Source organism: Hylobates moloch, unplaced genomic scaffold (genome assembly GCF_009828535.3).
Source record: "Hylobates moloch isolate HMO894 unplaced genomic scaffold, HMol_V3 SCAFFOLD_12, whole genome shotgun sequence".
Lineage (NCBI taxonomy): Eukaryota > Metazoa > Chordata > Mammalia > Primates > Hylobatidae > Hylobates > Hylobates moloch.
The window spans coordinates 15,007,430-15,024,051 of NW_026652287.1; the positions used below are offsets into that span (position 1 = coordinate 15,007,430).

General features: G+C 48.1%; 1 protein-coding gene across 3 annotated transcripts in view; it reads left to right on the top strand.

Annotated features, from left to right (window-relative positions):
- KSR2 (kinase suppressor of ras 2) overlaps positions 1–16,622 on the top strand; it is a 526,910-nt gene that overhangs the window by 104,009 nt on the left and 406,279 nt on the right. For all 3 annotated transcript variants that reach the window (XM_058425819.1, XM_058425817.1, XM_058425818.1), the window contains 2 exons: positions 4,363–4,503; positions 9,502–9,652. In XM_058425819.1, coding sequence (XP_058281802.1) covers positions 4,363–4,503; positions 9,502–9,652 — 292 coding nt within the window. The remainder of the gene's footprint in view (positions 1–4,362; positions 4,504–9,501; positions 9,653–16,622) is intronic.

A 16,622-nucleotide genomic window follows, 5' to 3' on the forward strand; every position in this document is an offset into this window, starting at 1 on the left:
TTTTGGGGTAAATCTCAGTGCCTTCAGTGGACAATCTAGGCTATATATATGTGTGTGTGTGTGCAATGCATGTATGTATACATATACACACATTTACATCAACATTTATTTTTATATCTATATGTATGGGATAACTCTTCCCAAACAATACCACAGGATTTGGTCTAGCTTTTCCCATCCCACATCCGTGTCACTCTTCTCAGACGGTAAGAAAAATAATGCTCAATAGATTTATTTGCTCAGTTTTCTGTATTTACCTAATCTCCCCACTTCCTTGGGCCATTGCTATTTCTGGATGCTCTTCTTGGATGGTTGCCTCATGGGGCCCTGACCTCTGCTGGGGCTGCCTTTCCTCAGCCCCTCCCCTCTCCTCCAGGTAGAGTTGAACCACTTGCCCGGGTAAGTGCACAGGTGTGGTGGGCTAAATAACAGTCCCCCAATCATTTCTACCTCCTAATCCCCAGAAGTTGTGATTGTGTGACCATACATGGGAAAAAGGACTTTGCAGATGTAAGATAAGGATCTTGAAATGGGGAGATTGCCCTGGGTTGTCTGGGTGGGCCCCAGATCATTGCAAGGGTCTGTATAAGAGGGAAGCAGGAGGGTAAGGGGCAGTAGCAGGAGCTGTGGTGATGGAGGAAGTGGAGTGATGTGGGGAAGGGGCCAGAAGCCAAGGCATGCGGGTGGCCTCTGATCACTGAAAAGGGAAGGAAACTGATTCTTGCCTGGAGCCTCTGGAAGGAACCAGCCCTGTTGACATCTTGACTTTAGCCCCGTGAGACTGATTTGGGACTTTTGATCTCCAGAACTGTGAGATCAGTATGTTTGTGTTGTTTTTAGCCACTTAGTATGTGGTTATTCATGACAGCAGCCACAGGAAACCAGTATACCAGGGATGCCAAGACTCCCTCAAGGAGGTGGACTCGATGTTCTTTAATTTCCCTTTGAGTCAGGAGGCTTTAGCGACAGAAATCCAGCTCACTGCAGCTTAAGCAAAAGAAGAGAATTTATTGGCACACATCACTGCAGAGTCCAGGGAGATCTGGTTTCTCCGCTCACTGCTGGGGCTCAGATGATGGGTGTGGCTGGGAATGTGACTCCATCTCTTGGCTCTGCTCTCTTCTAAATGGGCTTCAGCGTCAGGAGGCTCCCAGATGGCAGCAGGGACGATGGCCTAGGCAGCTCCTGTCTTCCATGACACCACCTGGCAGCTCTTTAGGGTGTGCTATGGCTATGTCCTGAGTGCTTGGAAGAGGTCCTGGTGGGGTCTCAGTGGCCCAGCTGGATCCGTGATTGCCCTTGACCCAAATACAGCTGTTTGGTGGGGCCTGGATCACGTGCGCACCCTGCAGCTGTGATGGGGTGATACAACGGAAACAGCTTCACATCAGCTGGATGGACTGCGGGCCAAAGAAGGGAGGTTCCTTGAAAGAAAGTTGACATGTTCTTTTCGGTAAAAGGGGGAATGGAAGGCTGGGAGCGGTGGCTCACGCCTGTAATCCCAGCACTTTGGGAGGCCGAGACGGGTGGATCACGAGGTCAGGAGATTGAGACCATCCTGGCTAACACGGTGAAACCCCGTCTCTACTAAAAATACAGAAAATTAGCCAGGCGTGGTGGCAGGTGCTTGTAGTCCCAGCTACTCGGAGAGGCTGAGGCAGGAGAATGGCGTGAACCCGGGAGGTGGAACTTGCAGTGAGCCGAGATCGCGCCACTGCACTCCAGCCTGGGCGACACAGCGAGACTCCATCTCAAAAAGAAAAAAAAGGTGGGGGGAGTGGAGACCAGATAGCAAAAGCAACAGAAACCCATGACAACCATCCCAGGCTCCAAGTTTTGTTTTGTTTTGTTTTGAGTGATGGTCTCACTCTGTCAGCTAGGGTTGAGTGCAGTGGTATGATCATGGTTCACTGCAGCCTCCACCTCCTGGGCTCAGGTGATCCTCCCACCTCAGCCTCCTGAGTGAGGATTTTTATTTTATTTTATTTTTGTAGAGACAGGGTTTCACCATATTGCCCAGGCTGGTCTCAAACTCCTGGCCTCAAGCAGTCCTCCCGCCTTGGCTGCCCAGAGTGCTGGAGTTACAGGTGTGAGCCAGGGCACCTGGCCCTCTGAAATTTTTGATCCTAGAATTCAGACTTTGTTCTTGATAAATGTTGGTTGACTGTGTTTTGAAATGCCACAGGCACCTCTATACCTAATTCTAATTTTGTTTTATTTAATTATCTTTATTAAATACATTTTAAATTACAAAGATGATAATATAGGCCAGGTTTGGTGGCACTCACCTGTAGTCCTAGCTACTTGGGCGGCTGAGGCAGGAGGCTCTCTTGAGCCAGGGAGTTCGAGGCTTCAGTGAGCTATGATTGCACCACTGCACTCCAGCCTGAGCAATGGAACACGACCTTGTCTCTTAAAAAAAAAAAAAAAAAAAAAAAGATGATAACATATTATACCTCAGGTAACTACTGAATGCATACAAAAAAATGTATATAAAGAAATACTTGACCCAAGTTAGAAGCCTGGAGTTTATTCTTCCAAATTGTTTTCTCTGCTCAGACACACAAGTATTGCCTTTCTTTGGTTAATGTGAGATTTTACAAATCCAGAAGTAAAAAGCTTTCTTTTCTCATGTCATGGGATCCCTCCAGAAGCCTAGGTTCAGGTCTATCTCATTTTAAAAGAGTAATTTTTGGATGCTTTGGTAGGACTTACAATTCAAACAGCACAAAAGAGTTTAAATAAAATGTTTCCCCCACCCTTTTTCCCCACCCTTCCTCTTCCCTCCCCTAAAGAATTGGGAGTCCGGGCCGGGCGCGGTGGCTCACGCTTGTAATCCCAGCACATTGGGAGGCCGAGGCAGGCGGATCACGAGGTCAGGAGATCGAGACCATCCTGGCTAACGCAATGAAACCCCGTCTCTACTGAAAATACAAAAAAATTAGCCGGGCGTGGTGGCGGGTGCCTGTAGTCCCAGCTACTCAGGAGGCTGAGGCAGGAGAATGGCCTGAACCCGGGAGGCAGAGCTTGCAGTGAGCCGAGATCGCGCCACTGCACTCCAGCTGGGTGACAGAGCGAGACTCCGTCTCAAAAAGAAAAAAAAAAAAAGAATTGGGAGTCCTTGGCCGGGCGTGATGGCTCACGACTGTAATCCCAGCACTTTGGGAGGCTGAGGCGGGCAGATCCCTAGGTCAGGAGATCGAGACCACCCTGGCTACATGGTGAAACCCCGTCTCTACTAAAAACACAAAAAATCAGCCAGGCGTGGTGGCGGGCGCCTGTAGTCCCAGCTACTTGGGAGGCTGAGGCAGGAGAATGGTGTGAACCTGGGAGGCGGAGCTTGCAGGGAGCCAAGATCGCGCCACTGCACTCCAGCCTGGGTGACAGAGTGAGACTCCATCTCAAAAAAAAAAACAAAGAATTGGGAGTCCTTGTGGACAGAGTTTCTATATTTACAAAGATATATACAGGGAAACATTTCCTTGTGAATGTGAGAGTATTTATTTTTATTTATCAGTGTACCCTGGAGACTGCTCTCTGGCAGTACAGAGCTTGCTTCGTGGTTTGATTTTAGAGCTGCGTAAGTTTCTTTGTTGGCTGTAGCGTCCTTTATGTAACGAGTCTCCTACTGATGGACTCTCAGAATGTTTGCAGTCCTTTGCTATTGCAAACAGAACTGTAGGGAAGTAGCCTCTTGTACAGTCATTCTGCACAGGATCGTGTCTGTTGGAGGAGTTCCCGCAAGTGGAATTGTTGGATCAAAGGATGTGTGCAGGCTGGGCGCGGCGGCTCACGCCTGTAACCCCAGCACTTTGGGAGGCCGAGGCGGGCAGATCACCTGAGGTCATGAGTTTGAGACCAGCCTGGCCAACGTGGTAAAACCCCGTCTCTACTAAAAATACAAAAATTAGCCAGGCGTGGTGGCACGCACCTGTAATCCTAGCTACTCAGGAGGCTGAGGCTGGAGAACTGCTTAAACTTAGGAGGTGGAGGTTGCACTGAGCAGAGATCATGCCATTGCACTCCAGCCTGGGTGAAAGAGTGAAACTCCATCTCAAAACAAAAGAAAACAAAAACAGAAAAAGATGTGTGCAATTGTGAGATCAAAAGTCCCTCCACTGAACTGGTACTAATGTGTGCCACCTCCCCAGCCCCAAGCAAGATGCTGGAGCCGCCTGTTTGACCATCTTCACCAACGAGGTGGAAAGATGGGTGCCAAACTGAATCTCAATGTAGCAGAACCAGTCTTTAAAATACAGAGTTGGCTGGGTTTAGGGTGGGGGTTCGTAGGGGGTTCTCGCCTCTCTTCCTCGTGTCGCTGCCTCTGAGATGTGTCCTCTGTCCTCGTCTGTGTCTCCACAGAGCAAGCTGGTGAAGTACTTCAGCAGGCAGCTGTCCTGCAAAAAGAAGGTGGCCTTGCAGGAGCGCAACGCAGAGCTGGACGGCTTCCCCCAGCTACGGCACTGGTTCCGAATCGTCGATGTGCGCAAGGAAGTCCTAGAGGTGACCTGGGGGGCCCCTGTGTCCCCTACCCCTTACTGGCCAGCAGCTACCCCCTGTGTTGCTCTTGAGCTGCAGGTTTCTGGCTGTGCCCAGCACAGTCCCTGGCACATAGCAGGCTCTCAATAAATATGGGCTGGACGAAAACATTCAGGATCACTGATGCTGTCTGAATGGGGTCATTGAGAGTGTGCTTCCAGAGTCAGTTAGAACCCTTCAGCTCTGCCACATATTCAGAGTCACTGTGGCCAAATCACTTCACCTCTTAGTCCAGCGCTGTCCAGTGGAACTTTCTGCTATGATGGAAATATTTTCTATCTGTGCTGCCGGATGTGGTAGCCACTTGTGATTAGGACATGTGATTAAGATTTTAAATTGTGTTTAACATTAATTAATGGGGCCCGTGGCTGCCATATTGAACAATACTTTCTTAGAGCATTAATATTATCATCTGTGAAATGTGCATAATGATTGTCATCTCTTCTTAAATAGCCGACATCGTAGAATGAGATGATTTTTATAAAATGTTCAACTCAGCTGGGCGCAGTGGCTCATGCCTGTAATCTCAGCACTTTGGGAGGCCAAGGTAGATGGATCGCTTGAGCACAGGAGTTTGGGACCAGCCTGGGTAACATGGCGAAACCCCATCTCTACAAAAAATACAAAAATTGGCTGGGTGTGGTGGTGCATGCCTGTGGTCCTAGCTACTTAGGAGGCTGAGGCAGGAGGATTACCTGAGCCCAGGAGGTTGAGGTTACAGTGAGCTATGATCATGCCTCTGCACTCCAGCCTGGGTGACAGAGTGAGACCCTATCTGGAAAAAAAAAAAAAAAAAAAAAGGCCAGGCGCAGTGGCTCATGCCTGTAATCCCAGCACTTTGGGCAGATCACTTGAGGTCAGGAGTTTGAGGCCAGCCTGGCCAACATGGTGAAACCCTGTCTTTGCTAAAAGTACAAAAATTAGCCAGGCATGGTGGTGCATGCCTGCAGTCCCAGCTATTTGGGAGGCTGAGGCAGGAGAATAGCTTGAACCTGTGAGGCGGATGTTGCAGTGAACTGGGATCACACCACTGCACTCCAGCCTGGGTGTAGAGAAAGACTCTGTCTCAAAAAAAAAAAAGTTCAGCTCATATTCTGGCACCAAACAGCATTCAGCAGATGCCAGCCTATTACTGTTGTGAGCATCTGACATCTTATGTCTGCTCTCACAGATTAGACCACGTTCTTAACATCTTGAGAATATTGAGATTTTCTTACACCCTGGGATCCCAGAGACTGACTCATTTGTAGTGACAGGGCCAAGCCAAACCTAATAAACCCAGCAGACATCACTGCATGTTTCATGCCAGGCATTGTGCTAAGGGTTTTGCACTTAGGATCTCAACTGCTGAGACTGTTCAGCCTCCTCACAATGACCTTTTGAGTAGGGTGACTATTATCCCCCTTGTACAGAGTGGGAAACTGAGGCTCAGAGCTAAGTGACTAGTCTAGCTGGTAAGTGAATGGGGCTAGCAGGATGTCCAGCTCAGATGGATGGCAAAGCTTTAGGTCGGAAGCACTGTGCATTAGCCTTGTTTTCCTGTTGCCTGGGTCCCCCTGAGCTGGGCAGAAGAGGAGCTTGCCTCCCTGCCAGTGAAACCAAGAGTCCTCTCTCAAGGTGTTCCCTGCTTCCTACTTGAAGAGACTTCCTGTCTTTTTTTTTTTTTTTTTTGAGACGGAGTCTCGCTCTGTCGCCCAGGCTGGAGTGCAGTGGCGCAATCTCGGCTCACTGCAAGCTCCACCTCCCGGGTTCACGCCATTCTCCTGCCTCAGCCTCTTCGAGTAGCTGGGACTACAGGCGCCCGCCACCACGCCCGGCTAATTTTTCTTTGTATTTTTAGTAGAGACGGGGTTTCACTGTGGTCTTGATCTCCTGACCTCGTGATCCGCCCGCCTCGGCCTCCCAAAGTGCTGGGATTACAAGCGTGAGCCACTGCGCCCGGCCGTCTTTTTTAGACCTTGTCCGCAGGGACAAGAATCTCACCCAGCCCCACCAGATCTAAGAATCCCAAGTTAGATGCAGCATCACCCCACTCCATTCCTCCAGGCCCCCACCCCACCCCATCTTGCATATGCACAGCAGACCATGCGCAATTCCATATTTCCTTATTTCATTCCCAGCATGGCCAGAGAGCCCAGATGAGTTTCTTGCGAATATCCCTAGAATGAATGGTCCTGTACAAGGATAGACAGTGTTGTATTTGCAGGGCTCAGGGCATTTTTTTGGGAGGCTGCAGGATCATTCATTTATCAAGTGCCACTTGTGGGGGCAAATAAGGCAGAAACGATTCTTGACCAGGGGTTGAAAACTGGTGGCCCTCAAGCTGGTTCTGATATGCAGACATGTTGTTGTTTGGTTAATATGATGTCAGGACATTTATTTGGAGCCAATACTTAAAAACCAAAAGAGTCTACCTAAAAAACCCGGATCTCTGGCTTCACTTACAAAATCAGAAATGTTGACCGTGCTGAACTGAGCTCCTGTCTGGCAGCGATTTGCTCATTTACATTTACCTGGCCTGCCGGTACCTGAGTTTTGGCTCTTGCCTTAGTCAGTGAGCATCTTGAGTCCAGGGACCCAGGGAGTGGGTGGGAGAAGACGTGGAGTTTCTGCTCTTTGTCTGAAGTTCAGGTATGCGTCCACCAGAGGTCTCCTTTCTGTGAAGTGACTGAAGTATGGAGAACACTCCAAAGTAAAACAGCTGGGTTTGAATCCTGGCTCCACCAGTTACTTGCTGTGTGACCTTAGGCAAGTGGTCTAACCTCTCTGAATTTTACTGTCCCAGTCTGTAAGTGGTGATGATAAAGGTGCCTACTTTCAGTAGTCTTTGTGATACTAACAGGAAATCTATCAAAAACCTTAAAACAGTGTTCCATCCATTTCTGCCCTTTTGGCCTAGGTTTTTAAGGGTTTCTCCATTTTTGATGTTATAAAAATGTTACTTTTATGATTTTTTCTGGTCTTAAACTTCAGAGTAAATTGAAATATATACATATATAAATCATAAGATTAAAATGCACAAGTGAATCCTGAAGCAAAGAGGAGAATCCTTTTATGTGATGAATCACCCCCTTCGAACGTGAATCGTTCTGTACCTTCGGATCCTGGACCGGGTGCAGTGGCTCATGTCCGTAATCTCAACACTTTTGGAAACCGAGGTGGGAGGATCACTTGAGGCCAGGAATTTGAGACCAGCCTGGGCAACATAGTGAGATCCTGTCTCTACAGAAAAATTTAAAAATTAGCCAGGCATGTTGGTGCATGCGTGTAGTCCCAGCTACTCAGGAGACTGAGGTGGGAGGGTCGCTTGAACCCAGGAGTTTGAGGCTGCAGTGAGATATGATGGCACCACTGCACCTAGCCTGGGTGACAGAAGGAGACCCTGTCTCTATTTAAGAAAAACAACAACCAGAAATAAACGGATCCTTGGTCATCACCTTTCTTAAAGGGGCTCACCAGCAATGTGTCCCTATTTGAGAAAGCCTCCAAGTGACTCCACTCTTCTTCTCTCTCTGCCCCTTGCCTGCCTGGGTGAGTTGAAATGGCACTGATTGGGCTTCGACTTTTGCCCCATAGCTCATATTTTTGAAGATAATTTTTTGTACTGAGACAGTTTTCTTCTTTCTGGCTATCAGTTGAATGTGGGAGCTGTATCTTGTTGTAATACACAAACATGTAATACACAAACATGACCACAAGAGGGTAGATGTATTCTGCAATACTGCCCTAGAATCACCATCCGTAGGCTATTTCACCCTTATTTACTTTCGGAGACTGAGGTGGGCAGATCACTTGAGGTCAGGAGTTTGAGACCAGCCTGGCCAACATGGCGAAACCCCGTCTCTACTGAAAAAACCCTGTCTCTACTAAAAACCCCTGTCTCTACTAAAAAATTAGCCAGGCGTGGTGGTGGGTGGCTGTAATCCTAGCTATTTAGGAGGCTGAGGCAGGAGAATCGCTTGAACCCGGGAGGCAGAGGTTGAAGTGAGCTGAGATCGCGCCGTTGCACTCCAGCCTGGGAAACAAGAGCGAGACTGTCTCAAAACAAACAAACAAACACAAAACAAACAAAAAAAAGACAAAAAACCCTTAAGTAATAACAATATATGTTAAAATGTTGAGTAGTAAGTACTATAAAAGAAGACTCATATATACATACAGATACAGATGCATAAATACAGAGGCTTGACAAATTTTGAGGTGTGTCCATATGATGGTGTCTAGGGAGACACTGTTTTGGGAACATGGGGTGGCGGTGAAAGTTCACCTGCCCAACACATTAAGTTGGGAATCCTACCTTTCCTAGGTCCCTTTCTCCCACTCCACGCTATACTCCACCGTTTCCACTTTGCCTTAGGATGCAAAGCCATGCCCCGTGGGGCTCAAAAACAAACCTAGTTTCGTTTCCAGCACGGAGCACAGACTTTCAGCCCCTTTCCCATTAGCGTTTCTGAAGACCAGTGTGAGCCCTAGACCCTGCAGCCAGAGAAGAGAGGAAGCAGAGAGAGAGTGGGGCCCAGCCACCAGCACACCTGCCTTGTCCTGTGCTTGCTCTGATTTTGTGCTGGGATTTTAGATGAGTCCCTGCAGAGTGGGAGGCACTGAGAGCCACGCAAACATGAAAAAATGGGGCCCTGCCTTATAAACATTCGAGACACAGGCACAGTGTTGATGCCAGACAGGGTAGTAATTATAATAGCACTAAGCACCTACGCTACCTTGCCAAGTATGGACACTTAGGATTCCCACTTTACAGATGAGTAAAGTGAGGCCCAGAGAGGTTGAGCGACTGGTCAGAGGTTATCTAGATAATGAGTGGCAAACCCGAGATTCGGAGACCCCACTGTCATGCAAAGCGTTTACACTGCGGAGTGTTCTCCTCTAGGCACCACTAGAGGGCAGCGTGGAGGCAGAGATGCTGTTCCTGCCCGACGGTTGACAATCCTCTCTCCCCTCCTCTAGGAAATCTCCCCCGGCCAGCTGAGCCTGGAGGACCTCTTGGAGATGACGGATGAACAGGTGTGCGAGACCGTGGAGAAATACGGAGCCAACCGGGAGGAGTGTGCCCGCCTCAACGCCTCCCTCTCCTGCCTCAGGAATGTCCACATGTCAGGTGAGCAGGCCCTGGGGTCGGGGATGTGGAGACTTGTCCTCAGCACAGCTGCCACAGCCCCTCGGCATCCCGTGCCCGCCACTGCAGGCCAGGACGAGACGAGTCAACCCTGGGGGGCAAATCCGAAACGCAGGAAGAGGCAGCGTGGACCTGGGATTTGGAGGCCAGAAGATGCCAGCAAGGGTAGCTCTTGGATTTGAACTCTTGCCCCAGGAAGACCTGCTGACGTTTAGGGTATCTGGTTGTGGATAATTAGGGTCCAGATATGAAAATGTTGAGTGTGAATAGGAGACCAAGGTCTTTTTGCTTTAGATATGCTGAGGTGGCTTTGCATTTTGGGTCAATGTCTAGCTTCTAATTTTTTTTTTAACGAAGTAATTTGCATTAATTGTAACATAAACCAGAAAATAGATTAAAAAAAATTCACCCTAAGCCCCACCCTCTAGGTAACTGCTGTTGTCATTTTGGTATAATTTTTCCTGACAAATGGATATATGTGTACTTAAAAAATAGAATTAGAATTATCCACACATATTGCTGAAATATTTTTTTTTTCACCTAATAAAATAACCTCTGTGACTTGTTCTATCAGTTTGGGGGCCAAATATATTGTCATCCCTCCTGGATCTTTTCCATTTGTTGCTCAGATACCTGTTTGTCTTTATTAGCAGAACATCAGATATCATCTTCCTGAGGCTTTCTGCTTCTCTCTAGCCTCATGATTCTTCTGCAAATTCTGGTGCCTTTCTGTCCCAAGGGATCCCCTCTGTACACGCCAGCCACAGAGAAGTGTTAGTGGCCATCAGCACGGTTGTTTCAGTTCCCACCACAAGGTGTCACTGTTGAGCATCAGTCTGGCAGAGTCAGGTGGAGGCTCACAGATGCCCTTGCTTGATTCAACCTGCTCTATTCAACAAGCATTTGTTGAATATTGTTCTAGACCTGGAGAAGTCTTCTAATCTGAGTGGCTATGGGGTGCCAGCAGGGCTGAGGAGGCAGCGGTGAACAAAACAGAACATACTTGAAACAGGTCATTGGCCCAGTCCTCCATACATGCCCTTTTGTATTTTTACTTGTTGGCAGATCCTGATTCAGGATCTGTATCTGTATGTATATATGAGTCTTCTTTTATAGTACTTACTACTCAACATTACAGATTACAGATATGAGCCACCGTGCCTGGCCTGCCACTACTTTTTGTTTTTTGAGACAGGGTCTTGCTTTGTCACCCAGGTTGGAGTACAGTGGTGTGATGTGATCATAGCTCACTGCAGCCTCGACCTTCTGGGCTCAAGCAACTGTCCCACCTCAGCCTCCCCAGTAGCTGGGACTATAGGTGTGGTGCATGGCACCACACCTGTGTAATTTTTGTGGAGACTAGGTTTCGCCTTGTGATTGCCCAGTCTGGTCTTGAAATCCTGGGTTCAAGCAGTCCTCCTGCCTCGGCCTCCTAAAGTGCTGGGATCACAGGCATGCGTCCCCATGCTTGGTCAAGCAGCACTTTCATTACACACCTCACTATGGTTTGAGCCTACACTGATCTACCTCCACATAGGCCTCCCTCTGGACTCTTCCCAGGCTGCTAAGACTCAGTCTTCTATGTCCTGCCTCAGATGCCAGCCTTAGGGCCACTGGGACCTTGAAAGCAATGACCAAGTGCTCCATTTTTACCCATTCTTACAGCACTTATCACTGAAGTCAGCTCAACTCAGACTTCTTAGTAAAGAACTGTGTACCCAGTTCTGATCCTTAACACTGTGCTTCACCTATGCTGTTCCTGCAGGTGATGCTGCCACTTAAAAACATTTTAATGCTTACCTTTTTTGGGGAGTGATTTGTTTTTAAATGAATGCCTCTCTTTTCCACTAGACTGTGAGCTACAAAAGGGCAGGGATCATACTTGTTTCTGCTCACTATTTGATTCCCAGGATGAAGATCAATATCTAGCACATAGCAGCAGTTCAATACATATGTATTCTTTTTTTTTTTTTGAGATGGGGCCTTGCTTTGTTGCCCAGGCTGGATTATAGTGGCACAGTCTTGGTTCACTGCAGCCTCTACCTCCTGGGGTCAGGCGATCTCCCCACTCAGCCTCCTGGGTAGCTAGGACTCCAGGCGTGTGCCACCATGCCTGGCAAACTTTTTTGTATTTTTCGTAGAGAGAGAGTTTTGTCATGTTCTTCCAGCTGGTCCCGAACTCCTGAGCTCAAGCAATCCATGAAAACTTACTAGTGGCTTAAAGAACACAGTCTTCCTCATGGATTGCAAAACATCCCAGCGTTTGGCTCCTACCTGAAGTCTGACCATTCACATTTTCCCTTCAAGCCCTAAATATCTGCTAAATTCATGAATTACTTAGAGTTTTCTAGATGAGGCTTGGATTTCACATCTTGGTACTCACATCCCTCTGCCTAGAATTTTCTTTCCTTTTGTCCTTCTGGTGAATCCCCAGGCCCAGTGCAAAGCCTGGTTCTCTATGAGGCCTTTCCTGGGCTCTGCAAACTGAGCTGACCGCTTGCCCTTGGCTACCCGAACACCAGATACTTCTATACCGCTGAGCCCCTGCCTACCTCTGAAAAGCTGTGTGATGTGCTTGCTATTAATGTCCACCAGGGGGAACCAGTGAGCCATCCTCAAAGTATCATTCATGTTGAGAATTTCCTTCTTCCCTCAAAAATAATAATTGGTTCCTTGAAGCTTCTAACCATCTTGGGAGTTGGATGGCTTCCCTTTACTCTAACTAAAAATGTTATCCCAGACTGAGGAATAAACTAGTATCTTTCCCATCATACTCTTACTTCTTGAGGGTGATACTGTATTCATCTTAATAGCCCCAGCTCAACCCAGAGCTGGTGTTTCCTACAGTGATGAAATCAGATTTTTAAAATTCTGGCCCAAAGTGAGGGCTGGATGCATGTTTGTTAAATGACAGAAGACAAGTTGTATTGAGGAACTCATATGGAGACCAAGGATATGGCAGCAAGGCTGCTTTGTGCCTGGCCAAGAATGTCATCTCTTTCTCTCTCTCCATCCCTCTCTGTCTCTGTCTCTGTCTCTGTCTCTGTGTCTGTGTCTGTCTCTCTCTCTTTCTCAGAGGATGGAGGTAGCTTTATTTTAGAGATGTTAATGCTAATCTTAGTTTTCTCCTTGGGTTTTAGGGATATCTTTATTTTCCAGTGCCCAAGGAGCCCCGAAGATAGGAAATCTTAACTCATTTTTCTCTTCTCGTAGCTTGTTAGATCACCCTTAGCCTGAAACCAAAGAATACTCATTCATTCATTTAGCAAGATCAAAGGATCCGAGAGCCAGGATAGCTTAACCTTTCCTTATCATGGCAGCTATGGCCTGAAACCAAAAAACCATTATTCACTCATTCAACGAAATTGGTTGCATGGTTATTCTATGCCAGGTGCTCTTCTGATCTCTAGAAATGCATGCTGAGGTGTGTGTCCCCATAAAGTTTGCTTTCCAGTGTGGGGGGCTGGGGCGCAGACAATGAATTATTGTCCTAATGATCACGTACCTTATGCAGTGTGTGAGAATAAGTGCTGTGGATTAAAGAAGACATGCAGCAGGCTAAGCAGGGTTGGTAGTGCCCTCTGGAATGGAGGGACTGGTCATCATATTAAATAAGGCGGCTAGGGCAGGCTCCATTCTCTTTCTCCTTCTTAGTCCTCAATCATTTTCTAAGACTGTGGAATCTGGAGTCCAACAAACTTGGGTTTAAGTTCTGGCTCAGCCACCTATTAGCTGTGTGATTGTGGATAAGGACATATTATGATTCTGTGCTTAGTTTCCTAAGCAGCAGGATGGGGATGATGATCATTTGGGCCACACTGGTTGTTGGGAGCATTACATGAGATGATATAGGCAAATCACCACCACCACCGTCACTGTTGTTAGCACCATCACCACCATCATCACCATCACCACCACCATCATCACCATCGTTATCACCACTACCACTGTCACTATTATTAGCACCATCACTACCATCACCATCGTTATCACCACCACCACTGTCACTATTAGCACCATCACCACCATCACCATCGTTATCACCACCACCATCACTATTATTAGCACCAACACCATTATCATCACCTTCACCACCACCACCACTACCACCATCACCATCGTTACCACCATCACCACCCACCACCATCATTATTACCCATCATCATCACCATCACCAGGCTCCTCCAGCCTTTTTCTTCCCCCAGCTCACTTTTCTCCACTTCTCCTCATCCTCCTCTCTTTTTTCCTCCAAGGGGCCCTTCCAAGGGGCTTTAGCCTTTCTAATTCAGCTCTCTCATTCTTTGTTTCCCTTCCCTCTGAGCCATGGTCTCCCTCAGCACTGCTGCTTCTTTTGAGACCACTCTCCTTCTGTCTGGCTTGATTGTTCTCCAGAGATAACCTACCATTCCCTGGCCACAAAAATAAAGGCAAAATCTCAAACCACAAAATAAAGGCCACAAAATAAAGGCAAAACCTCTGGACACAGCCCTAGGTTTCCCCCGTGGTTACTACAGAGCTGAGGTCCTAGGGTGAAACTGATTTGGCTGCAGGAAGAGCACGTTCTCACCATTTGTCTCCACCTCCCGCTCCATTCCAAGACTGGGAACTTCAGCGTTTGAGGACAGCAGGGTCCCTTCCTAGACCTTCCTCTCCCAGGCCACAGCTGTCTTATCAGAAGACAGCCTGGCGGAGATGTGGCCCAGCTATCAGAGTGCTCTTGCTGTGGCCTTCTTCCTCTTCTCTGCTGTTCTTTTTCTCTGTCTCCTCTTCTTTTTGGCATTTTGATGGTTTTCAGCCTCATAATTTGTGGTCATCTGTATCTTTCCTTTCCCGAGGAAAAACCTCTGGTCAAGATAATGGAAGATCTCTGATGTGGATATTGTTTTCCTTTTTTAAAATGAATATGCTTATGTAAGGATAATGGGAGATCTTGCTTTCCTTCCTCCTCCCCTTCCTTCTTTTCTACCTTCCCTCCTTTTCCCCCTCCCACTCGTGTTTATCAAGCACTTTCTCTGCATCTGGCACACACAGTGTTGGGTTCCAGGGCTCAGGGACTTTCTCAGGACTTCAGGATTGAACTGAGACCTGAAGGGGTGGGGAAGTCTTAATGACTGGGAGTGATGGGAACACTCAGAAGTGCCTTGGGACTGGAGGGAGGGGAGCATCCCAGGCGCAGAGAGAACAGCACGGGTGCCCAGTGGGGATGCTGGGGAGAGCGGTGGGAGCTGGAGCCAGACAGGTGGGCAGTGGCAGCCCCCACGGTGGGCCACGGCAAGGAGCTTACATTGCAGAGTAAGCAGGGTAGGCTGAACAGAAGGTGCCTGGATCTCTTATCCGGTTTTCAAATAACACTCTGGCTGCAGAGTCAATGGGTGGCTTAGAGCAGGTGACAGATGCTGGGAATCCTTCCGGGGCTCACGGAGCCACGGATGGGAGAGAGTGGAGGCCAGGGTGCTGCAGGCAGGCAGGTGCCCCTGCACCCCTGCAACCTCCTGGGAGCTTGCCTGCCCGGGCCCTCCTCTGGCTTCTTCTCTTGAGTATCAAGGGGGAGAACTGGCAGTCAGAAGAAAAACAGGATGCAAAGTGGCCCCCGAAATAGGACAGCCTCAGATGCCCTCTGGCTTCTTCCCAGTTTGGGCTTTGAATGAAGCCCCCCCAGAATGCCGCCTGCCACCGTACGCTCTTCCTTTGACTGGAACAAAGAGTAAGAGTGGGTCTTGATTGCCCTATTGTTCTACTTGCTTCTAACTTGGGAAAGGCTGGGCTGGCAGAGGAAGAGCTGCTCCCCCCGAAGCCCACAGGGTCTCATATGTTCTAGTGTTGACGCTGATGTCTTTCCTTTCCCCGTAACTGCTCCAGCCCTCCTGTTTTGTAGGCGCTCAGGAATCCCTTACATGTAGATAGCATCAAATTAGGACTCTCGCTTACAAGCGGCAGAAACCTGATGCGAACGCGCTTAGGCGCAAATGGCTCCATTCATTCATTCTGCAAACACGGATGGAACTTCCCCTGTGTCAGTTGCTAGGAGGAGTTGGGGATACAGTGGTGGGGAGGGCCGGCTGGCTGTGGGCTCTCGTCAGTCTGTGTCCCAGACCTGCACTATTCAGTACAGCGGTCACCAGACTCGTGTGACCAGGTAAACTTATATTCATTAAATAAAAGTTAAAATTCCCTTCTTCATTCTCAGGAGCCATGTTTCAAGTTGTTCATCGCCACAGGTGGCTAGCGGCTGCCCTATTGCAACAGCACAGTTCTAGAACATCCCCGTCATCACAGAATATTCTAGTGGACAGTGCTGCTCTAGAATATGTTGGAAGAAACAATGAATAAGAAAAATATCAAGTTGGTCACAGTGGTTTATGCCTGTGATCCTAGCACTTTGTGGGGCTTGAGGCAGGAGGATTGCTTGACTCCCGGAGTCCAAGACCAGCCTGGGCAACATAGCAAGACCTCATCTCTACAAAAAAATAGACAAAAAAATCTATCTAACTGGGTGTGGTGGCACACACCTATAGTAGTCCCAGCTACTTGAGGGGTTGAGGCAGGAGGATTGCCTGAGCCTGGGAGGTCAAGGCTGCCATGAGCCAAGATCATGCCACTGCACTCCAGCCTGGGCGACAGAGTGAGATTCTGTCTCAAAAAAAAAAAAAAAAAAAAAATCAAATGGTAATAGGTTTTATGCAAGAATTAAAACTGAAGTGAAACAATGGTGGCTTTGTGGCTGGCTTTGATGGGCTGTTCAGAGCAGGTCAGTCAGGGTTCAGCCAGAGAAGTAGAACCAATAAGATATATTAAGAGATTTATTGCAAGGAACTGGCCTATACAGTGATGGGGGCTGGCTGGGAAGGTCTGAAATCTGTAGGGCAGGCTGTTAGGAAGGGCAGGCCGTTAGGAAGAAGGGCAGGCTGTTTAGGAAGAAGGGCAGGCTGTTTAGGAAGAAGGGCAGGCTGTT